This window comes from Anabas testudineus, chromosome 7, assembly GCF_900324465.2.
Source record: "Anabas testudineus chromosome 7, fAnaTes1.2, whole genome shotgun sequence".
Lineage (NCBI taxonomy): Eukaryota > Metazoa > Chordata > Actinopteri > Anabantiformes > Anabantidae > Anabas > Anabas testudineus.
The window spans coordinates 12,226,131-12,251,019 of record NC_046616.1 but is presented as its reverse complement, the minus strand read 5'-3'; the positions used below and the strand labels follow the sequence as shown (position 1 = coordinate 12,251,019).

General features: G+C 41.7%; 1 protein-coding gene across 2 annotated transcripts in view; it reads right to left on the bottom strand.

The window, feature by feature from the left end:
• The window catches only part of dip2ba (disco-interacting protein 2 homolog Ba), a 35,826-nt gene extending 11,889 nt beyond the window's left edge, over window positions 1-23,937 (bottom strand). Inside the window, exons 1-18 of one of the 2 annotated variants that reach the window (XM_026369016.1) lie at window positions 23,664-23,748; window positions 6,926-6,997; window positions 5,485-5,640; window positions 5,201-5,326; window positions 4,868-5,104; window positions 4,662-4,790; window positions 4,236-4,247; window positions 3,748-3,867; window positions 3,092-3,289; window positions 2,671-2,762; window positions 2,469-2,579; window positions 2,092-2,215; window positions 1,660-1,769; window positions 1,252-1,354; window positions 1,097-1,161; window positions 893-986; window positions 432-551; window positions 220-334 (exon numbers count right to left, since the gene is read on the bottom strand). In XM_026369016.1, coding sequence (XP_026224801.1) covers window positions 220-334; window positions 432-551; window positions 893-986; window positions 1,097-1,161; window positions 1,252-1,354; window positions 1,660-1,769; window positions 2,092-2,215; window positions 2,469-2,579; window positions 2,671-2,762; window positions 3,092-3,289; window positions 3,748-3,867; window positions 4,236-4,247; window positions 4,662-4,790; window positions 4,868-5,104; window positions 5,201-5,326; window positions 5,485-5,640; window positions 6,926-6,997; window positions 23,664-23,748 — 2,069 coding nt within the window. Of the gene's footprint in view, window positions 1-219; window positions 335-431; window positions 552-892; window positions 987-1,096; window positions 1,162-1,251; window positions 1,355-1,659; window positions 1,770-2,091; window positions 2,216-2,468; window positions 2,580-2,670; window positions 2,763-3,091; window positions 3,290-3,747; window positions 3,868-4,235; window positions 4,248-4,661; window positions 4,791-4,867; window positions 5,105-5,200; window positions 5,327-5,484; window positions 5,641-6,925; window positions 6,998-23,663 lie in introns of both variants that reach the window. The other variant, XM_026369017.1, reaches the window with a different exon arrangement.
• Between the last annotated feature and the right edge of the window lie 952 nt (window positions 23,938-24,889).

Below are 24,889 nucleotides of genomic sequence, written 5' to 3'. Positions count from 1 at the left end.
ACAAGACAGAACCCTCTCAGAAGTCTCTGTTTAACTTTCTATTTCTTTCACTTGGTCTGTCTCTGTAAAAATTCCCCTTCCTAATTTAACACATCTGCTTTGTTACTATGATTATGAGGTTTTGTAAACAAAGTAACTCTTGCTGGTTTCAGGCAAAACTACAGCTGTCTTGAGCTTTGAAGTCTCTTCCATGAACAAGTGAGTATATAGATGCTTTACCTGCGTATGGCTACAGTCAGGGCTTCAGGAGAGGTGGCACATGGACAGATGACCTCAGGCTTCAGACCATGAGACTGGAACACATTCAGGAAGGCATCACATGACGACACAGACCCTGACAACATGAAAAATTAAAAAACATTAACAACATTCACACAATAGAAACAGTCGAAATACCACATAAAGTTCTTCCATACAAAAGAATGACTCACATGGGTTTGCTCCATCAGCCACAATGAGCATACGTATAGAGGATAGGTTGATGTCCCTCTGGTCCTTGTGGGCCATCATGGCCCAATGGAGGTCACGGCACTTCACCAAGGCCACACGTGCTATAACGAGGATAAGGAGGGCGTGTTACACATGGTACAGTTACATAGAGAATTCAGAGTTTTTGGGCTGAGTGATAAGACCAAAAAAACAAAAAAATGAATCGAATGCATCGAATAAAGCTCTACCCAGCCCTACCTCTAATGTATAGATATTGTGTTTGCCGTGTCATTTCTCTTTGTTTCTTGGTGGACAGTCATGTAATTATTAATATCCCTAATTTGGTTTTACTTAATCTGCGTGCTACTAGATGAATATTTATATACATTTATACAGAAAACAGAATAATTAAACAATAGCAATATGAAATATAAAATTAAGATTAGGTTAAGATTGGCTGAACCTTTGTGAACGTGCACCCTCTGCACCCAGGACATGGGACAGGCTTTCATGACAGCATATGGCACTGCGATGGTGTGGATTCTGTTCATGACACTCTGGGGAAAAACAGGTACATACATTCTTGATGTCACTGTGTGCTTCAAACCACACTTTAAAAGGTCAACTGATCTAGATATACAGTATCAATAGCTGAATATAAGCTCACCGTTAAGACGCCGTGCCACAAGCCCATGTCCTTCTTGCAGTCCAACACATTGACCAGTGTTTCCCCTAAGACACACAATACAAAAACCGTCAGTGAAGATATGTGCAATAACCAGCTCAGTGCAGGGTAATTTACATAAAGCACTCAGCTCTGACCTTCACAGTAGTTGCAGGCCTGCGTCAGGGCTTGACAGTGGGTCAGCATAGAGATCTTTGACACAGCAACTCCCATCACTGTCCCCTCCTTAGTCGCTTTGTACTGTAGTGTGAAAGACACACAAACATATCAACAAAGTTAAATGACAACATGAGCAAACTGGAAACAATTATTTAATATTTTAATATTCTTAAATACATGTCTACTAACTGTATATGTTAAATACAGTCATTTTTAAGAAGAGATCACATTTAATTAAGTTTATAAAAAATATTTTAATTGCTCAGAAGAGCTCCGACTGAGACTTCAGAACGTATAAAATATGATAGTAGTAAATATAAATGGAAGCCAGAACCTTCTGTAATGTAAATGAATTCAACTCATAACTAGAAGAGAACTACGAGTACCTCTATGTAGGCCGTGTCTGTGTTAGCGGTGGGGATGTGAGGCTGCCAGTCTTTGGATGGTTTAGTCAGGTACTTTGTGTCTGTCACTACCCATTTCATCCTTGGCCATCCTGGTGAGCATTAATCACACACACAAGAAAGATAATATATATTTTAGCTGACAAAGCAAAAATACAGCGTGCTTAGGTATATTAATTTGAAACTGAATTTTACAATGTTAACAAAATTAATAATGTTCATCTAGCAAACACTTTAAGGCCAAAGGTGGACAGCAAATGCTTTACTATCAACCCTCTCATTGCAGCCCTACATTGGTCACTGAACATCATACAGTATATTCTCTTCAATTAGTCTACTGGCACCCAAAGAGGCTGAGACTCCTGCTGAGCCAGCAGTAACATAGTAATGGTCTGTGTTTGGTGTGTAGCTGACCTTTGAACTGGATGATCTCTCCATTTGGTGTCTTGGGAAGGCCTTTGAGGCACACCTCACTGGTCAGAGCCAGACTAACACCACAGCTGCCCAACAGGAAGCCAATCTGCTGACTACCGGCATCCTACGGAGCGAGACAAGGGTCAAGAGACTTGTGACACACAGGAAGCGACCGGTATTATTTACACCATGTACACAGGGATGGTATTAAATAACTTAGTGGTTACAGTGAAATAGCTACTGAATAAAACAGATGCTCAGCTACAACTGACCATTTATTGATTATGAAAGGTTAGACTGACACATTAGAGGTATACATTTCAGAGGTAAATTTTGACTTCCATCATTATCAATCTATAAATGTTTATGTTCTTTACCTGTCGTGATAGTGGGACCTCAATGGGCACAGGGATTACTTCAGCTAACAGGCAGCCATAGAAAGCCACCCAGAACATGCCAGGGTCACTGTTGGGATACACCAGTGCCACCTATGAAACAGAAAAACATATTTTCCTCCTCTTGTTTCTTTAGCATATGTGACGTACTGTACATGTTGACTGACAACTTTCCCTCTCTTACCCTGTCTCCAGGTTGTAGGACAGGTTCAGTCTTTGTGCCCAGTTTGTTTAGCAGTGTATAGGCCAGCTTCAGACTGCGACTCCATAGTTTACCTGAAAAAAAGGCAATAATTATTTTAAAATGTCTTCTTTGTTTTTAATTTACCACATTTTTATTTTGTAAAACTGATCAAAGACAGTTCAACTGTTCAGCACACAGTGGCCCTGTGTTAGATGAAATGTACTGTAGGTGTGTCTGCTCAGCAGCAACAACAACAACAACAACAACAACAACAACAACAACAACAACAAAAAAACAGGTCATGAACAAATACATCACAACATATAAAATACAAAACAACAAACACGTGAACACCTACATTTGGGCTTTGGAAACAGTTTAATCTACATTAAACATATCTTTAAGTAAAGTTGTGGCTCACCATATGTGAGGGTGTACAGGGGTTTGCCAGTGATATCCAGAGCAGTTAGGGCAGGGCTCTTGGCCTGGGTGGCCCCCCAGCGGGCAAGCGCAGCTTGTAGAGCAGGAGGCCAGTTACTGACTACTCCAAGGGGCTCCCCCTTCACAGGGATGATCTGACGCCCCTCCGGCTTTGGGGTGTTAGGGTCCGGCTGGGGAACTGAACATCGAAATATGCACAGATAAACACATGGTTAGAATAAACTCTGAATATGGGTGTAACCCTGAATAGACACTGTGAGCAACATAAATTACATGTCAGAAGAATGTGGGTAATTTCCAGCAGAACTGAAAACCATAGAAACTGGACAATGACTAAGCTTGTTTAGTTTAAAATAACAGCTCTCTCTGCTCTACTGCAACCTGGTAGATATGCTCATTGTGGTAATGTTTTTGCAGCATTTCTTATTAATGCTACTGTTATGTTATTAAAAAATTCAAATATCGCAAAATCAAAAATAACACCTGTGATCAGAAGAGATAGTTTGTTAGGCTAATGACAAATGGGCCTATGGGAATCATTTATGGTTTACTCCTGTGATATATTATTTCAGCGCCTTTCCCCATAGAAAAGAACCACAACATGAAGGTACCCCGTATGCACACTGTGTGTCTCACCTTCTACAATTTCTTCCGAATCATCCAGGAAGAATTCGCTGAGTGGTGGTCTTTTGGGTCGTTTGAGTGTGTTCAACAGCTGCTGGATCTTAGTGGACACCCTGCTATTGACAGGCACGCCTGGACAAACACCAAGAAAAGCCACTGTCACAAACATATGCAAACAAACAACCCCAAAACACGCACACACCCACACATGCAATTCTATTCTAACACGAATCTCTAGTTTACCACACATTCTCACGCAGGCAGAACCCTACACACCAGCACACAGTCAGGTTCAAAATCATCAGCAGGAAGGATTTGAAAGGGAGATTTGTACATGGAGAGACACAGACCGGAGAATCTATAGGAAAATCTATTACATCTAAACCTACTTTGTGACATGAGACAAACATAAAGACAGATAGACAGACACTAGGCTGGAAAGCAAGCTCATCCGGGCCTCCTCAGCATCCCTCCCCTTCCCCGGTTTTGATTTATATTACCTTTTCTTTTTCCTTTTTTAAATGAAAGGCAAGACAGGGACAGGATTAATGGACCCAAAAGAAAGAACACAAAATATCGGTCATTAGCAGCATTCACCACACAGTGAAATGAGGATGATGTTGAAGGTAATTTTAGATGAACATGGGAAGATCATTCATTGATTTGATCACACTCCAAACAGCCTCGTGACTGCATTGCTGTGAGTCATACCGTAGAAGGCAAACAGAAGACTGAAAATCACAACATGCAAATGTTTTAACCTCACGATCTGAAGGAAGAACCAGATGACAGTAACCAAGTTCCACAAGTTTCAGGAACAGAAAATGAATGGATGTAATTTTTCTCCCCACATGTACACTGGGATTTATATTTATACCATCAACAGACATTTATAGACATCTGGGCTTGTGTGAGTGTGGGTGTACCGTCAGCCGTATCCAGCATGCTGGAGCGACTCTGTCCTCGGCTCATGCCCCTGACTGCTGGAGGCAGGTCAACCCGGGACCCTCTCTCCTGGGGAGTGGAGGATGTCACATCAGGAGGGACGCTGTTTTCTGAAGGAAGAGAGACTGTGAGGGTCATAGAAGAGATAAATCTGTCAATACTGGAGCTATTTACGAGTGAAGTTTACCTATGCGTGTGTGGGCCAGTACGTCGGCTAACAAGGAAATAGCAGGCTGAAGCTGGGGTTGTGGTTGGGTCTTGGGCTCTCCATGGGAGAGGGTGGAGGAGGCAGATGAGGATGTGGAGGAGCTTTGGACGGAGCGGTTGATCCAGTAATCGGGGCTCTGCAGGTTTTGGGCTAACACTGCACTGAGAGCTGCCTTTCTGCGCAGTGAGCCCTCATCCTCTGATGCAGAAGATGTGTCTGATGGAAAGAGAAAACCTTGAGTATTAAGAGAGAGAAATGCTTGTGTGTGAATGTGTGTGTGTGTGTGTTTGTGTTTGTTTGACCTATAGTTACCTGGAGGTGTGCAGGTATCTATGGGAGACTGGACAAAGGCTGAGCGTCTCTTGGTTGGCATAGGCAGCGCCATCTTCTCTTCTTTATGTTTGGCCAATGCTGCCTGCACAGCCTCTGTGTGAATGTCTACATGAACAGAACACAGTGAGACAAGCAAGAAAAATATATTACAAAAAGTAAGTTGACTGATTTCAATTCCTGGACAGTGTTTACTTATGGTGGCTTTTGGTTTGTTAAGATGTTTTTATGTATTGTTTTTTTTTTACTTATAGTATGCTATGTACCGGATCTGTAGCGCTCATCTCTGGCCCCTCCACTGCGATGTGCGCGGTGGTGTCTGGAGGCCGAGGAGGTGGAGGGGCCCGGGGCCTCAGGACTTGGGCTGGGGTCGGCACTGTGGCCTGGAGAGAGCTGCACATCTGGCAGAGCTAGATCTGCATCTAAAGAGCATAGGCAGGTAAATAAAAGTCAATAAGAGGTTGACACTAATAAAGGAAACAGACAAACATAAGTTTTCTGAAAGCTGCACACTAACAGGAAGCACTCTTGCTTTACATAATGCCATCACATGTACATGTAGGCATAAATATTATATGATCCACTGAGAAGCTCTCTAAATTTAGCTTCACTAAATAACCTCTGAACATGAAGTGAAATAAGGACATGTACTTGACTGATGCAACGTGCACTGTTAACAGAGTACATGAAACTGGGTTAGATTGAAGCAAATGTATTTTTAGTCATCTTTCTTCTCTTCCTAGAGGGTCCGAGTAACAGAATCCCCTAGAAAATGATGTTTGAAGGGATGAGGACCCTGAAGAGACAGGTGGCAGGAACAAGAGGTGACCTTTGAAGCACAAACACTTCCAGGACAAGCTGCCCATTATATGACAAAAAGAAGGAGTCACAGAATCTTAGCGTTAAAAAAGAAAATCATCTTCATGACATATAGGTTTTGAGTCATTCACAAGTCCTTTGACTAAACACGCATCATGTGGCAGCATAAGCTAAAGGCTGAGCTAGCAGAAAAGAAAGCTAAACACTGAGACTGGCTTACAGTGACCGATTAAGAAGGGTTTGTCGAGCCAAAGCTAATGTGGTGCAATTTTTCCTAAAGAAACATCACGCCCTCATGTGACAGAGAAACCCACACTGATAAGCTTACTTATAAGGACAGAGGTGACTGGCTCATAGTAATATGGTGAAACTCTGGTACTTCCCTGCTGCTGTGACTGCTTGTAAATCAACCCTAAATTAGGAAAACAGTGTTCACATAGTTATGAGTAGCCGTACAGAACTGAAACATTCAATTTTAATTCCTAGGAACCACTTCACCACTGTAGTTATAAAAGAAGTTTCGTTTGTTTGTGCAGTTCCCATTTTGGCCACTAGAGTGCTACAAAAGCCAGAAATTCCTTTTAGGAACTGGGACATTTACACTCACACTGGGCAGTTTTTATGAACTACAAAAACTTCACCCCTGAAACCACACACAGAAAGCTGTTGCGTGTTGTTCTCTCAACAGGTGGGAAAGAAAAAAAATCAACTTCCAGTTTACGGAAAACATTGCGACCTTGTGATGCAATTACTTTGAGTTTCCACATGTCTGAGTGACCAAACTTAAGAATGCTTACAGATGAGGAGAACATTGCGTAGGACGGGGAGAAGGAAAGGGTTAAAGGGGAAATGAGGAAAAACAAAAAGCAGAAGAGGAGTTTATCTTACTTGGCAAATGGGGGATGTAGGAGGCAAGCAGCTTGGCTCTCTTCTTCTCATAGCCTTTCTGCGTGATGTCACCTAGGAGAGAGGACAGCAACACCACAACGTTACTTTAGTCATAATTAGCACACAAACACAAAACAACTGAACACACACATAAACCACATCCAGTACACACAACTACTCTCTGACACACATACACGGAGTCTCTGCTTTAGCTAATACATTTGCAGGGGTTGAGTCATAATAATAATCCTCTTTATCCCCTTTAAACCAGATCTACTAACTCCACATGTTGGCGGATCAGTCCATTTACAACAAGACAGGGAGATAATGCCATTGTTTGGCCTCACATTAGCCCCAGTGAACAAACACAGTGAGTGCCATAGGCACTGTGTGGCTATGAAACCCAAATATGATTACAGCAAGTAGCAGAGAACAATGGTAAAACTGAAGGCTGTCGGGAACAGTTGGGACAGAAAGCAGGGTAAAAAAGGAAGCCATGTGAGCCGTTTTCACATGGGACTCAAACATTTATCTCCTCCACCTCCCCCACTTTTTCCCACTGTAACCGGCACCACCCCTTCCTCATTCGGCCTTGGACTGGCAGGACTCCCACAACTACCAGAGTTTGTTGAAGAGCGACAGGAGCAAGACAAAGTCCACTTAACTGAGACCCCAAAAACACACAGTCTGCTTGTGCAGCAAACATGCATGTAGGACACACCCTATTCAACACACACACACACACACACACACACACACACACACACACACACACACACACACACACTCCCCTTGTACACACAAACAATCCCACTGCAACAATCTGCAACACGCTCTCAGTTATTTCCCTTCTTCTGTGTCCAGTGATAACACCATATGCTATGTCAAGTGCAACATGCCAGTGGACTGCTCAGCCTCAATCCCCTCACACCTCTCCCCACTGACCATGTGACAACAAGGACCCTTGTCCAACCTATTCAGAGGAGGAGAAAAGGGAGAAAATCCAAGATAACAGAAGACGTTAGGGAGGAAGGGAGAGTTATAGGGGGAGATAAACACACGGTGAGAGTCACTGCAGGAAGCATGAGGGAACACAGCTTGGTGTGTGTATGAAACAACAACAGCGAGAAAGTGAGACGAGAGGGTGGGAGCCAAAGTTCACCAGCAGATTTGAGGGAGGTGTGCTGGATAAACCAGCACTGGGTGGGGAGCATTCTCACACTCTGGTCACTATCTTGTGTGGTGCTTTCCTGGACGAACAGAACCAGAAAATTAGCTCCTGATTATATATATTAGAAGTCTGAGTTGCAGACTTTTGTTTCCGATACTTCCCATGCAGAAAACTCTTGAGGTTTCACAACATGGTGAGATCATCGGGGAAAGAAGGAAGGAGCAGAACGAGTCCACAGCAGTCACAGACAAAGAGACAGCAGAGCAAAGTCAGAGACAGTTTTAGAGTGAGAGGTGAGGTGTGTGATTGAATGCTGAGTGCTTTGTCATTCTCTGTATAAAAGAGCACAAATGGAGAGGCCACCATTCAATACAGAGTTCATGCCTGGATACACACCAGCCTGAAATCTGCCCAGGATGAGAAACAACAATGACTGGGGTTTCGAGCTTCTCTTTTTAATCTTTGTTTCTTCATCTTTTAGTCATACTACGGGGTAGTTTATTTAGTGGAAAACACACAGACACAGACGTGCAAGCACAGCGATCAGCTGCAAATTAACTGTGGTGGACTGAAGCGTCATTATTGTTGGAGGCCGGGCTCTGTCAAGCCCAGTCCAAGTGGTGCCGTGAGGGAGAAAGCGAGGGATGGAAAGATGGCCGGAGGAAGGTCATTAACTAAGACAGAGGAGAGTCTGTATTGGTGCGGGGCATAACAAGCACAGACTGGCACGATCACACTGGTACTGTGGCTGGCAGCAGCCAGAGAGACACTGAGGGGCTCTGGTTTGAAAGACCGACTGTGACAGCTGCTTCAAAACAGAGGAAAAGCTGTTGTGTTTTGAGAGCAAGAATGTGGTGTTTTGAGTGTGAACATGAGCAAAACAGTACAGTGATTCTCTGTATGTGTGTGTGTGTGTGTGTGTAATCTGAGGTCACAGGACAGGATATGAGCATTACCCCACCCTGTGCGTGCACTGCCAAAATCGTCTCACAGTGTCTGTCTAGAGAAAGAGGAATGTGCTGATTGGACGACAGCACATTAACACAGAGGGCCAACTGGACAGCAGAGCTGGTTCATTCGCTAAGAACTCCCCTGAGGAGCAGGAAGTGAATATATCTGCGTGTGTGTGTGTATATATACACAGCTGGTGCAGGTTAAAGGGTGCCCCAGTACACAGAGGAATGAATGCTGACTGAGCCTGGCATCACGGCCCTGTTCTGTCAGACGTGTGTCAGTATGTCAAACCAGGACTATGTGTGTCTTCATTCAGGCACATGTCGGACCTGCTCAACATACTGCGATAAAGTCAGGGTGTTTATTAAAATGTGTGCATAGTAATGTCTTTTAAACGCAGCACAAGATGACGCTGTATCTTCTTTTAACCTACTGCAGCTGACCTCTGACCTCGAGTCAAGTCAGACAGAGGGCTGATCCTCTCACAGCTGACAGCACAGGGTCAGAGGGGGATAAACACACACACAGGCAACACACACACACACACACAAGCAACTCACCCTTTTACATGAATAAATATGGGAGACTAATGTGCATTCTGACATAAAGGGGTTTTACAGATGGAAGTCATGCGCCGAGGCGTTACTGACCACTTAATCTGCATCAGCATTCTCCACTCTAATCCAGCATATTAGAACCGTTCGTACACGTGAAGCTCATCTGAGCTTTATCTGAGTGCTGTGCATTACTCCACGCACAAATTACATCATTTAATCTCCAGCAAAATACTATAATGCTATATGTTAAACTTTACAATTACAGCTCAAGGGATATTCACGTGCATGTTGTGATTTATAGAAGTTATAATGCATGTTCTCATCTTTCCTTAAATGCTGCATTCACACAATGTGAGCAGAATGAGAAGAATAGGAAGATGACCGGACTAATAAATAAGATGATGTAAGAGAAACCACATACAAACAATGTCTAGCTGTATAGATAATCACAAGTAACCCAAACTCAAACAAAGAGCTTGCCTGGACTTGAATTTTTTATGCCACACCCACTCATGGATGTGAACATAAAACCCAGTTTTAAAATCACTTTAACTAATGTTTATATTGGATATAGCTGCCAACCCTGTGAGAAACCACCAATATCGGACATAACAACTAGAAGGTTAAAAAACACTCGTCCCTCATCATTAGTTTAAAGTGGTGGATCTCTAATATACGCTAAGTGCCTTCAAGAGCACCTAAATGAAATCTACACTGCCGACGACACATGTGCTATTACATTTAAACACAGGAAATTTTCTGAGAGACGACTATACCATATATTGTTACCTACATACATCAATGCCAGAGACGCTCCATCTAAGGATTTAGTGAAGTAAGTCACTACAAACACATTTTGGCTCATATTGAAGAAATCTATTAAAAACACGAGGCCATAAAGGGGAATAAAGATTCATGTTAAAGGGTTTCTTTTCTGAGCAGCTGAATATCATCTGACTGCATCTGATATTCTTACATTTCTTGTTGCCTGGGTTAATATTTGGCTTTCACAAACAAACCTAAAGAGGAACACTCACACCACATCAGTGGTGTATAAATGATGAGTAATGAACACTGGTATGTGAACAGCACACAGTCAGAGCCAGATAGGAAGGAAAGGCTGAGGTTATGGTTGCGCTGAGGGAATACACAATGACACACAAATGAACTGAGACAAATCCTCACCACCACACCTAAAATCGTACACACGCCTCCGGGACATTCGGGAAAAGGTGAAATTAATATTGGAATTAGATAGGATTGAAAAAAGATTTTTCCTGTTTGTGTTGTTGATCTGAACAAGCAGTGGCCTCTATCAGCAAACCACATTAATGTAACAGACCTTTATAAAAGACACTAATAGCAAGGACAGCATAACACATGCAGACACCTTTTTAAGTGTGAACAAATGTTACAGAGGCTTTTGGGAGTTCAAAGGAGCAAGAGCTAATGTGCCATCAGTTGTTTTAAAAGACAGTGGAAGTGCAGTGGGTTATTAATCAACATGGCAGCATGTGAACGTGTCTTTTCCAACAAGGCAGGGACCCGATGATGAAAGCAGGAAAATACCTAAATGTACCAGTGCAATAAAATAGTAGGAGGTCACTGCTGGGTTAATGTTACTTACTCTAAGAAAGAAATATGAGCTAATACTTGATGCTAGCAGACAGGAGAGAGTCTGGACTGGACACCCATCATCATTCAACCTGCCCCACTCGAACACACGGACAATCAGATTAAAGTCAACAGAAATCATTAAAGAGCAGAAATGTAAGATTTAGACTGTGTGCTCATATGTAGTTGGGGGGTGATGAATGACTTAAGAATCAGCTGATTAGCCTCCAGAAACTTAGATCTGATTTCAACAAAGTTACCAACACGTATGAACAACACTTACACACAAGTTTTACAAAATTAAATCAGTGAGTCCATTTTTACATTTCTCTTGAACGATGTGGCCACAAGACTGATCTCACTTAATCAAATGTGCACACAGAACAAATCCATACTATCTATAGGCCCTTGTCTATTCATAAACATGCATTTTACCCCCCAGCTGAGAAAGCCCTGTAATTATTGTGAGCAGATTAGCCTGGGAGGAAGTGACATGACTGCCTCGGTCGCCCACATTTTCCTTGCCTCACAGTATCAGTTCCTCTCTGCACATGCACACAGGCACCTACATGTTGCAGGTTACACAAATGTGTACACAAGTATACAAACTTCAAGGAGGGTAACTACGCAGAATAAATAAACAAACAAACCTCGCTTTCACATCAAGAGAATCCTTCAGTATTCACATTTCTGTGTTTATCCTAATCTGTAATCTGAGATTACATCAAACCTAACAGATTACACCTCTCCATCTGGACATTTGTGTGGATTTGTTAAAAAGGATAGATGACAAAAATGTCTCAATTGAGGCTGGTGTCCAAGTCTGTAATGTATGACTGCCTACTAACCCTCTGAAGTCATGCTCGGGCTTCTAACCCAAGACAGCGGTTCAATCTGCACAAAGCCGTCTTTGTTCATCAGTGGCTTATTGTCTGTGACAAAAGTGATGCGAACGTACAACTCTATCTTACGAGAAAACAGATAAACAAAAGAGGGGTACTTTCCTATGGGGTCTTGGTGAGCGGATAACTGCAACAAGACACTGAGCTCATCCACAAATAAAAATATTCACACGAACCAGCCGCAGTCTGCACATTTACATGTAAATACATATAAACACAGGGTCTGAGAAGAGAGGAACTAACGTCACCCACAGGATCTTATTTATAGAGACTCTGAGCAGAAACACAAAAACAACGAGCAGACTGGGATGAGAACATGGGTAAATAGCATTTGGCAGGAAATGCAAATGAATGTTTCTGACACCAAGGCCATTTAACCGCACCTGGTCATTAGTTTAAGTATATGCTGGCATCTTATTTTCATAGTTCATGCTCTAAATGTCTATAAATGAAATAAAATAAAATGTAAAAATGACATGAATTTTATAGTTTTGCTTTCCCAAGAATTGATTTAGTCTCTGATGAAAGTCTTTTTCATTAACACACTATTTTCAATTGTTATTCTCACAGTGTGGTTTTCTAGGATACTTTGTTTTTGTATTTTGGCTGATCCTTATTTTTCTACCTAGAAGTTGTGAAACTTTTCTGGATTTGATGATGTCTTATGAGACTTTTTGAACATAGTAAATAAAAAGATCATGGAAACCCCCCCCCAGTCAATTAAAGTCTGTCTGATGTATTAGAGTTTGACAATTACCAGAAAACTTAAGGATCCACACCCATGAGGAATTCTCAAATCTTAATCTGCAGGTGTTTTTTCAGCCATTACACATCACAAGCTATTATTTCTCACTCAGGGGGCATTTTGTTCATGTCTGGGCAGTGATTCAAACATTTGTACAAAGGCCTCCCACCTCCAAAACCAATTTTTTCCACTCCAAAAGCAGGCCTACAATTCCTGTGGGACCTAGAGAGTCCATGTGGGGGTTCTCAGAAGACAGAGGATGAAGTAATCTCTGGATGACTGAAGAAGTCAGCCGGCCAGCTAAGAAAACGGCTGGGGGAGTATGATTTCTCTTGACAGAATCTTTATTGAAAACAGAGATTCAGTTTAGCTATGGCTGCTCAAAGGGTGGATCCTGCATCTCTGGACAGCTGAGGTGTCCTGTCAATTCAGGATTGAAGAGGACCGGCCTAAATTCTGTAAGATATCATTTTCACTGTAATCATCAGTGAGTTGTTTTTGTGTCTAACCTTCAAAATGTTCATAAACATCATATTAAACTTCATGAAGAAGGGAGCAGATACAGTGCATGTGAGTCATTTTATCAAAAAATAACATGGAATCTACAATTCAGGAACTACATAAAAAGAAATAGGAGAAGAGGTTAACATGCCAGAGTAAAGTGAGAGTACAGGTTTGCACTCGGTTACTTTTTACAGTAAGTACTTGATAATGTATAAGGCGGTGTCAGCTGAGATTGATTTCCCATTACCATCCAGTCACGTTCTCATGAACGTCAACAAGGCAGCTTATTTATCTCTATCTTAACAGATAATGTGACATATACTGATATCAGATGAATGGCTTTTGGTTTTTGAGGCAGATAACGATTGGTGCAGTTGCATCATATGTTAGGTATCACCAGCTCTATTTGGCAAATTGAATGGTTTTATTTACTTTTTTGTGTTTGTGCAATAATTGTCTACTGTGTTGAGATCATATTTGACCTATTTTGTATTACTTAACAAGGTAAGGACAACAAGCAGACATATGTTCAAGTGAAAACTTTGATATGCTCTTATTTAAACTTTAAGATGTGTAACACCTGTTTGCCAACATATTGTAGGTAATGATAGTAGATATTCAAGGGGGGAGAAGAGCACAGAGGATGCAAGAGAAGGTGTGTGTAGTACTGAAACCTGAAAGTAGCAATGGCAGGGCAGTAGCAGGGTGGGTCTGCAGAAAACTAGACACAGAGAAAAGGATGAAGAACAGAAGCTGCTTACAAAGTGTATACATACACACATCAACGCTCACAAGTATCCTCCTGTGTATAATATCTACAATGCACTTATATTAAACACACCCACACACTTATAAACATGCTGGCCAATTCAACCTTGCTTTTGAGTTAAGCACTTTTTTTAAAAAATGAAATCAGACCTTCCTGTCCAGGACAAAAACACTTCAATTCAACTGTGCTGGCTGTACTGAGATCAAAATGAAGATTATGTCCACTATGAACAGCGAGTAACAATCAACTTCTGTAGCCAAGACACAATCAGACAGGATGGCCATCATCCTGAAAGTTATTTTTGCCAAAGAAATAAAACTAATGTTCCTTCCAAGCTTTTGGATGCAGGAGAAAGTAATGCCCCACTTCCTCACTTTTCCATCCCTTAAGTCTATATTACAACAGAGAAAACTATATTATTCTGAATCAGTCAGCTGCATCACTAATTACTGACACTTTAATCTATATTTCATCTAGGTGACACTCCCTTCTCCTTCATTGTGCTGTTAATATACCTGACAGACTAATTTAGGTCACCTAAATTAGTGTGACACTCCTAAGACAATAACAGGAGCGTTGTATCTTGTATCCTGTCGGTGACAACCTGTTTCATAGATAAACTCACAGCACATGACATCATCAAGGTAATAAGCCTGGTAAACATGTTTATGGTCCATTTGCTGAGTAAGACAGCTGACGTCAGACAGGTGGCAGTAGGCAACAGTGAAGTCAGGTTGCCCTAAAGCTGCAGTGGCCAGTTAGCAAACAATTTGTTTTTTAATGCACAGATACCCAAACCCAACAAGACCGTCTGAGGTGAGAGGTTGAATCCAAGATCAGCTTCTAGTCAGATTAACTAGCTACACTGTACTTTTGAGTTCTCCACAGTAGAAATTATCAGTCATCTAAAGTTAAGGCCCATCAAGCTAATGGGATTATGTATTAACTGACCCCCATCGGAGCAAACATCATAGAAGTTAATAATTAATATGACTAATTACATCTGTGTTTTAATTACTGCTTTAAATTTAAATTCATGACAACAATCACTGATACCGTACATGCTGGTTTATTCAATCAGTTCCCTCAATTCATTAGTGGTTTTCAAAATGTTTGCTGCAGATCAAAGTCTGCGAGGTGCTAAACGTCTACAACTACAAACCTGGTCAACTTTAAAAATAAAAAGGGGAACGACAAAACCAGGCCTATTGTCCTCCTACCTAGCATGTTGCTAGGTAGGAGGACTGTTATCAATACAAAACACAGTCTGCACTGATGCAACAGCATACAACAGCGCAGCAATAACAACAACATATTTAAATTGGAAACAATGTGGTGCTGATATTACCTAAGATATCTTCAAAGTGTCAATTGTATGATATTGTACAACTGTCTTTTTCTGTGAAGACATCCTGGCTTGTAGTAACATCAGCTTAACACAGTGCAGACCTGCAGGTAATCTTCAGTGAGGATCAGCACTGTCCCCTCTTACTGCTCCCACCACAATATTATTAACAAATTGCAACCTATAAGCCATGCTTTGTTCTTTTTTGTGCCACTGGTGAGCACTGTGTATGCTGACTCACTGTGAAACTGTCTTGGTTACTGGGACTTGAATAGAACAGAGCCATTACAGTGTTAGTAACACTTGTGCTTTTCACAGTATGACAAGTCAAAATGCCTGATCTTGATCTTATTTTGTTAGCTTCTGTTTTAGCTCATTTAACTTAGAGATGCAGGGAGAGTAACTAAGTCAGTAGGTTAACTCTGGCTTAATTGAGCGCACCAGAAAAAGAAAGAAATATAGAGCAGAGACTTATTTAGAAAGAGGCGTCCTGGCTAACAAACTGAATGACAGACAAGTGTTTCAGCATTGCTGGGTAACCAGAGTGTAGTGAAGAGTGAAAGAGAGAGAAAGAGACATCAGGTTTCAATGTGGTTGTGCTGAATTTAAGACATGTGATGTACTAGGCCAGAAGTGTGGGACAGACATGACCTGTGGTTCACTGAGCTTTGTACATCACCTGTCGGTACGTCAGTGTCTGTTCTGCTGTACTCTTCTTACAAACAACAAATGTAGCAACAACAATAAACTGAGCTTAACAACATCGCCTCCTTGTAGCCTCTACCTCTACATGACATCAGCACAAACGATGCTTCTTGATTGTTAACTGCTCGTGGTTGATGGGTCAAAGAGGCATTAGTCAGGCAGCTGATTCATTAAATCAATATTATAAAGTCCTATCAACACTCCGTTCCCGGTGTTGACACTGAAACCACACAGGCCTTATTGCCTACGCTCTACTCTCTGGGCATATGGTCCTGACCTCCTACGATCCAGTGCTGACACTCATTTAACAGCCTGTCATCAGGATGAGTAACTATCACTGCTCTCAAATGATGGAGTTGTGGGGCTGTTCAACAAGGTGCAACGCTGTGGTGAAAAACACAACATATGAATACCCGTCAACCAAAATATACACAACCCACAAATATTCTGTTATCACAAAATAAGCCTCATGATTATATTTGTAGAAAATGGCCTGAAGATCCTACTCAGATTTGAAAAACCTTCAGCAGGAACTGTACTTTAACACACATATTCTGTAGGTCAGACATGATGTGACATGATGGCACAGCACATCTGCCAGCAACTCACTTAAGCTTCTAGCCTGCGGCAATATGAACCTCAGCTGTCTCAAGGTGTATAAGGCAACAAGTGTGCACGAGGTATGAGTCTCAGGGGAAAGTTTAGCTCGATAATCTTGGGATATAACTTTAGTTCTACTGGCTGTTTCACCACAATCACAGCCAAGTGATTTTGATAACATCCAGACAGTGAAACAGTCATCGGTGTGTCATCATTGTGTGTAGGAGGATGTAACACGATATAAAGCTACTGTAGATCGATGGCTTCCTGCTGAGAAACACTGTGGGTTGATATTCTGTCACTACTTGCCCCACAAACCATCTCAACAGTCCCATTCAGTGCTAACATTACAAAATCTAGTCCAATACTCATCACAACAGACACAGATTGTGCCGAGAGGCAAACAACCAATTTTAGCTCTTCTTCTCCAGGAAGTAATTACTGCCAGCATGGCCAGGACTGTAGCTATAAAGTGTCCACGTTAGGCTAATCTTTCCATTGAAGGCAATAAGCATATAACATGTGGACTTGCACCTGCAGAGGAGCTGGTGTCAACTGACAGTTATCTGAAGCCACACCCAACCTATGTGCTTTCATGACCTTAATTTTACCTCTTTCTCATGGGAGTGGAGTTAAAGGGGTTCATGACTGCAAGCCAAGCACTAGCACAATGAGTACTGAGGGGCCTGCAGGGGAGATACACATCAGTTTGTTGAGAGGGTTTCCTGAGGACTCCTACTCACTGGGAATTTTTGATAAACCACTGACTGAGCACAAGAATTAGGAAGGGAACTATTGAAATCCAAGGCACAAGTCCAGAAAGGGAAACAACAACAAAAAAATGAGCCAATGAGTGAGTGACAGAGAAAGCAGTTAACCTTTTGGAAACTTTTATTGTACCTATGCAGCAGCACCGCTTTTCCCCCAAGCTCTGATTTCCCATCAGCCTTTCCTGTGACGCAAGCCTGTGGATTCATATATAGAAACTGACCAACTGCTGAGAAAATAGCGTGTGTTCTCCACACCCTCTTCAAAGGCTGTAATGATCAGCTGTGGCTGATCAGCTTTAGAACTGGTGTGACAAAGAACAAGAGAGAAAGGCGATTTATAACAGACAGCAGATCGAGGCTCTGAACTCTTGTCGTTTAAAGAGTTACTGCCCAATTAAAGTTTATTAATTCACAATTTTACAGCCAGAAATCAGGCTTTTAGTGGTTAAAATATCTCATCACAGAGAGAAAAAACAGTGTCTTTAACAAATATAAGTCATTGTTCTGAATTCAAGAGTAGATCATCTAAAACAGAAGAGCATTGTGGCAGTTTGTAGCTTTTGTCTTTACTTTAAAACTATCTTCAGAAGGTGACAAAACAAAACAGCTAATAACACATATATTTTTAACTCAAGCTGTTATTGCTGACATCTATCTAGCTATTAACTAGTATTATTATTTGTCCTCTGTAGATGCTTACTCTAAAAATGTCAGCAATCAACATGTCAACATAAATGATTATGTAGACTACAGAAATATGTGGATTTGCATATAATGCATATATTCATCACATGGTACACACTCATCCTAAACAATGGCAGCTCACCCATACACGGCATGCTGAATCTGCATCCTTATCCCAAAAACACTGAACAGTCTAGTTTGTGATTCTAATAATACAGTGTTCTGTGCTTTGTGAAGCTGAAACGGCCTAATGTAATCACAGCAGCCCAACTTCTATGTGCAAGTGTCTCAGAACAAAACATCCTGAGGCACTCTGACGTCAAAATGATGAGGCAGCAGTGCAAATATGCATTACAGTGACTTTTGTACGACTGTTGTTTGGTATCAGTGCCTGAGAATGGTCGACTATGGAAACACCACTTTCCTGCACATTTGTAAGTTGTAAGCAGTTTGTTTATGTGCATATAGGTCTATAAAGCTAAACAGTGCTGTACATAGATATAGATAACACTATATATGTTGCTTATAGATATATTAATAATGTTGAGTAAACACAATGCTGGAACATCTAAAACGACTGGTTTGACAATTAGCACACTTATGGCAACTTTCTTCATGGGTCAGACAACAGGCTGAGGAGGGCAGATACCAACAGGCCAAGGTATTTCACACACAACCCATGGGCATAACACTGACCCACATGTAGGAGCCAACCAGGCAGTTGGATGGATGTGGAAGTATTTGCAACTGGCTGCTGTGTACTAGCCAGGAAGATTAGCCTCAGAATGAAAGAAATACACACAATTAGGAATGACTCCTTGGGACTTCGAGAGGGTGGCCTCCACTGCTATAATGGCGGAGCTTTTGTGTCAAAGAGATGCTTGTTTTCTCCTCCTCAGGCATGAAAGCGAATTCGTTTTAAAAGCCAGGTCTATTTATATTCACAGGAGCATTCTTCAGCATTAGCAAAGTCACATGGCCTGCTGGGCAGCGGATATAGACCGAGCACAGATTGGAGGTGCTCCACATCAGCTCCCACAGTTTGATAACACACATACACAAAATAAAAATCTGCATTACAACCAGTTAGTTTATCATTAGGAACAAATCTGAGTGGCTGCTATAGGCCACACAAGTCACTGAGTTCAAGGTTGGACAACACCATGTCCAAAAAGTGGTTCCCTAACCAGTTAAGATTAGTTTAGTTGAGTGGAGAATGACGGTGGGTGTTGTGCAAACTGAGAGAAAGGGACAAATATCACAATATTCCCATTATTTTGTTCCTCTTGATGAGTCACAGTTTGCATAATGTCTATCCAGTCACTAAAGGGAACAGTGAGACATGAGGCTAGAACAGGTTCTCTCATCTTGAAGTAGATGGATGTGCCCTGGAGAAGAAGACACACCTAATTGCAGTGACTCACAGAGCAGGCTTGCCTTGATTGTAAACGTCTAATTTCTATAGACTGTTAGTTTAGCTACAGACACACAAGTAGGGTACATATCACATCAATGGGAAACTGTTAGTGTAATATAATGTGAAACTGTGAAAGGTGGACGTTTGCAAACACAGGCGCTCTAACCAAGGTCCTATTGGTACATCACACACAGTGAGAAATTCCACGATACCTTGTGTCATCACGTCCAAAGTAGCACCTCACACCGGGCTGGGCAATTATTCAGTACGATTATACAATGGTGGACTCTTTACATTTTGTCTGCTATACTGTAATACATAATACATTTACCTATACTATTATCAGTTCTCAATATCATCATATTGCCTACTCCTGCCTGACATAACAAGTGAGCTTGTTCAACAAGTTAAGCAACTTCTACTGCAGAAAGTGAGTTTTCACACACCAGAGATGTGCAGGTCTTAAGTGCTGTGCTGATGAGTGGGATGTCAATATATCTCCTGGCACTAACTCAAAGATGTCCAGTTCATTTTTTTTTTCTTCTATGCATGCCTTCTACCTAGGGAGCATAAATAAGTCACGCTCACTAACCACACACACCAACACACCCACCCACACCCACACCGCTCTGTGAGGCTGTCCTGGTATTTAATGAGAGCATGTAAATAATTCAGCCTACTACAGGCCTGGAGGAGGAAAAGGGACTGCGGCCATCATTAACTATTCACAGAAACAGTATTATGTCACATGTACACACACATTTGCATGTTCAAACATACTGTACACACACACACACACACACACACACACACACAAATACACGCCCTTGCCAATAATAACCAACCATCTGCTTGGACCTGAAGCCTTGGTTCTGAGGCTATGAAGAAAATGATTTGGATCTTTCGAGTTCTGACCAACTGAGTGTTTCACATAAACCTGATGGAATATATATTACATATATTCTTATGATTTCTAAACAGAAAAACTGGACTTGATATGAAAACACATTCAAATGCAGTGAGATTTAATGATATTTTGCAAGTAGGGCTGGGAATAGATCTCTTTCATCGGGCCTCTTGATAGTTACATAGGTAGAAAAGTCTCAAGAGCAATATGTTAAACTTTCTCAAATTTATCACATTGTGTATATTTTTTAAAAATAGAAAAACAAAGGGGTCTGCTGGATTAACATGACTTTAATTTTCACTAACTGCAGTCGCTCTCTTTGTTTCCCGTTTCTTTGGAAAGATTGTGGACAAATAAATTACACAATTATTGGTAACACAATGCTGTGATGAGTTTAACAGCATTGATTTTGACCATATTGTTTGCTCCTTTTTGTAGCACCACTGCAGTAACATTTGGTAGACTTGTTAACAAAGCATGCAAGCTGTGAAACTATTAAAATTTGGGTAAAGATTTCAGCTTCGCAGTCAGCGAGAGAGATCTTTGTTTTTCTTTCTCCACCAGCGCAGATCTCCACAATAAGTGGGTACTGCATGAGCCTGAGTATGAGGAAGTGCCTATCACATGTCTGAAGTCTGTCTTGCACTTTGTCTGACTACTTACACAAACGTCACTGGAAACAGCTTTCTACGTACGTATGCAATTGATATGATAAATAATACAGATGGAGAGGAGAGATGTTTTCACAGACAGAGGAGAGTCCACACTTCTGTTGTATCTGAAGTCTGCATGTCGGGTTAACTAAATGAATCATCTAAAAAGGAAGCAACTGCTAATAACCTGGGCTCTGACTGTCCGTGTACTGTCCAGAGATGTCTGGACTAACAGCTACTGATTTACAAATGAAAAACTAATATGCCTGTTTCAGCAACATTACACTTCTGGATAACCCACTTGACAGATGATGGGGAAACTCAACAAGGAAGGATGTTTAAAGGCAAGAATCATGTGTGATCTTTTACCTCAGGTCCAGCATCCTGGCCTGCTCCCTGCAGAAGTACACACTAAACATCACTTTCTCAAGTATGACCAATCAACAGCCCCTCCCTTCTCTTCCTATAGATGCGGCTCATTTCAACGTGCACACAAAGAATGAGTTCAGCTGAATGGCCTAAATGGCAGCGGAGCTCCTGGCCATGGCGGCTCAAGCAAGCTGAATGATCTTCATTGTGTCCCGATGGTCACAGGGGGCTAGGAGAACTGAGTTGTTTTTTAAGAGGCCATTTGGCAGGCCTGTGTTCTTATCCGAGCAACGAAGGAACAGGCATTTCCACTTGGTGCAGAGAAGGCTTGTTGTAGAGTCAGGAAACATAGCTTTTAAAGGTGATCACATGCTGCATGCTTCAAGTCATAATCGGTCTAGATATCTTACATACATTTCAACCTGAATGACTGCAAACATTCATAAGTTTAACCGTTTTCTTCTTTCAATACTTGAACGCTACAATTAGAAAATCACTGCATTCTCAAGCTCTGATGTCATACACCCGATATATGGAAGACAAGTATTAATAAACATGAATACCAAGATCGAGTGAATTTAGTTGTTTGCTTTAAAAACTGTATTGTTCAGCACCACCCCGTCCAGTTAACTGTCAAGCCTGGCATTTCTCATAAATACCAGGGTGTACCAACAATAAAGAGCCAGTTCCTGCTTATATTACATACATAACTACACATAACTGATCAAAACCATAAAGGTGACGTATTTCTCTCTGACATGGATCACCACAAGCAAGTTTCAAGTGCGTGAGATGACTTCATGCATTCTGAGAAAGTAACATCAGTGACCGCCATGAAAACACCTAGTAATTCACTTTTTAACATGTATTTGTATTTTTTTATTTCAATATGCAACTAACATAACTAAAACACAAAAGAACCTGGAACCACGAAGATCTTTTACAGTTGTGTTGAGGAGAAATGTTGTCGGTTTTAAATAAAACCACCTTACACATCAGTCTGCATGGATACAGGGATCAGTCATTGCTCGGGATGACGGGATTTAGTCATCTCCGTTGAAGGTATGTCTAGGTGCAGTAAAGCAGGGGAAGAGGGATACTGTCAGGGTTGTGTGACAGTATGTGTCAGTAGGTGCAAAGCAAAGCAGGGGTTAACAGCTGCTCTGGGGGAGGGGGTTGATGTGAATATTCTTTGGATGAATGACCGGTGCACATACGTGTAAAGTACAGCAAATAAACAGCTCCATCAGCCACCTTGAAGATCTGATGTATACACCTGCCACAGATCCCCCACATCACCGAGGGCAGTCTAACCCACAATGAGCAGTGCAGGTGGCCAAACCTATAATTCCGGTAATAGCAGGTTTACACAGGTGTATGAAGCTTTGTAAACATCTTGTTGCTCACTCCAGTGAACATCAGTGAGGCTGAGGTCATACACCACGTCTGGAAAGGGGCTGACAGTCCTTCTTAACAGACTGTATGTTCATGTGACACCAGACATCATGACTGCAGGCCTCGTCATTACACCTCAACGCCAGTCATAGTGACTCACTGCTTCTCTGCGATAACACGTTTTTAAGATGAAACCTGAGCAGTAGACCCAGTGAAGGGCTTGCACAATATTCAACTGTAATTCATGCGGTCACAGATTGAAATAAGATAAGAAGACGACAGGAGAGTGGTGAAGCCCTAATTGTCTGACCATGCCTCTGAACATCCCGGTTTCCCCCACAGCGACACTGAGAGCTAACGCTACGCCTTTGACAGTCAATCACACAACAAAACAGGAAGATTTGGTAAAGAAACACGTCTTTAAATGGATTTAAACGAGCTAGTGTGAAACACAGCGGACGATGAAAGCCTCCGGGACGTGTTGTCATGCGCTGCTAGCTTGTAAAGCCACATCCTGCTTTAGCACATAATAAGCTAGGTGGCACAGCCTGACGTGTGCTCTCATTCACTTTAGTGGAAACACAAGCAAACAGGGGCTTTAATCGCTGCTAACTAGCCCAGGCCACAGAGCTAGCATGAAAATCTGCTCCAGCATCCCCCCCCTCCCCATCCTTTACCTTCAGACAGCTCCAGATCCAACTCCGCCAACTGGTCTCTAACCTCCTTCGGCAGGGCGGACAAATCCCCGCCGCGGTCTGCCATCACTTCGCCGAAAAACACGAGTGCCGTCTAGTTGAAAAGAAACCCGTGTGTGGCGGGGGAATGGTACAAAAACAAAATAAAATAAAAACAAGACGCAGTCCCTCAGGACACAAAACAAGCATCAGAGTGGGAGAGACAGTCCATCCGCACGGCTGACCCCTCCGCCATAATGAGAAAACTCACCAGCGGCAGCGCGCGGTCACGTGACGCCGTTCACCTCGCCTGTGCGCTCACTCGCTGCCGCCGCGTCCCCGCCGAGCGTCTCCCCGACACTGGTGCTCCCCCTGCTGTCTGTGTGGCACAATCACACCCCCCGAGAACAGAGCAGCAGAGAAGTCTGCACCCAGACATCAAGATGATTCTGCACAGGGTCCGGTTAACGTCATATGGAGCCCACAGTCTGAAGTGATAATTAATAACCAATAATTATCAAAATGAGATGCAAAAATAACTAAAAAGAGACAAGAAACAAATTAAAAATAGCCTGAATAGACTCAGGACTACTAAAAGACTCAAAACAATTCAAGAAATGCAATTGAACAACAAGGTGATGCAAAGCATTCAAAGAGACAAAACAAGAGAACATAGATGCAAAATGATCAAAGGCAAAAATCCCCAAAAGGCAAATGCAAAATGACTACATGCAAAGTATCTAAAATTAGAGAAAATGAATAGATGCTGAATACATAACCACCAAGGCATGCAAAGTCGCATGAAACAATCCCAAAATGAGTAAAAGCACAGACTCTGAAGTACAGAGATGCAAAACATTCATTCATGCAAAAAATATATACACTACAAAGAGATGCAAAACAACCAAAAAAGAAACCAAATGAGTAAAAGTGTGCAAAATGTCCAAAAGGGGACAAATAACCCAGGTGCAACACCACCAAAAAGAAAAGCAACTCAACCGCACCAGACAACAGGTGACTACAAGACAAAATTACAACAAAGATCTGCAAAACAAAAGTAGATACAATTATATATATATATATATATATATATATATATATATATATATATATATATATATATATATATATATATATATATATATATATATATATATTATAGAGAGAGACGACAAATGGGGGAAACAAGCACTAACTAAACACGCAACCACAAAAACATATGACTAGCC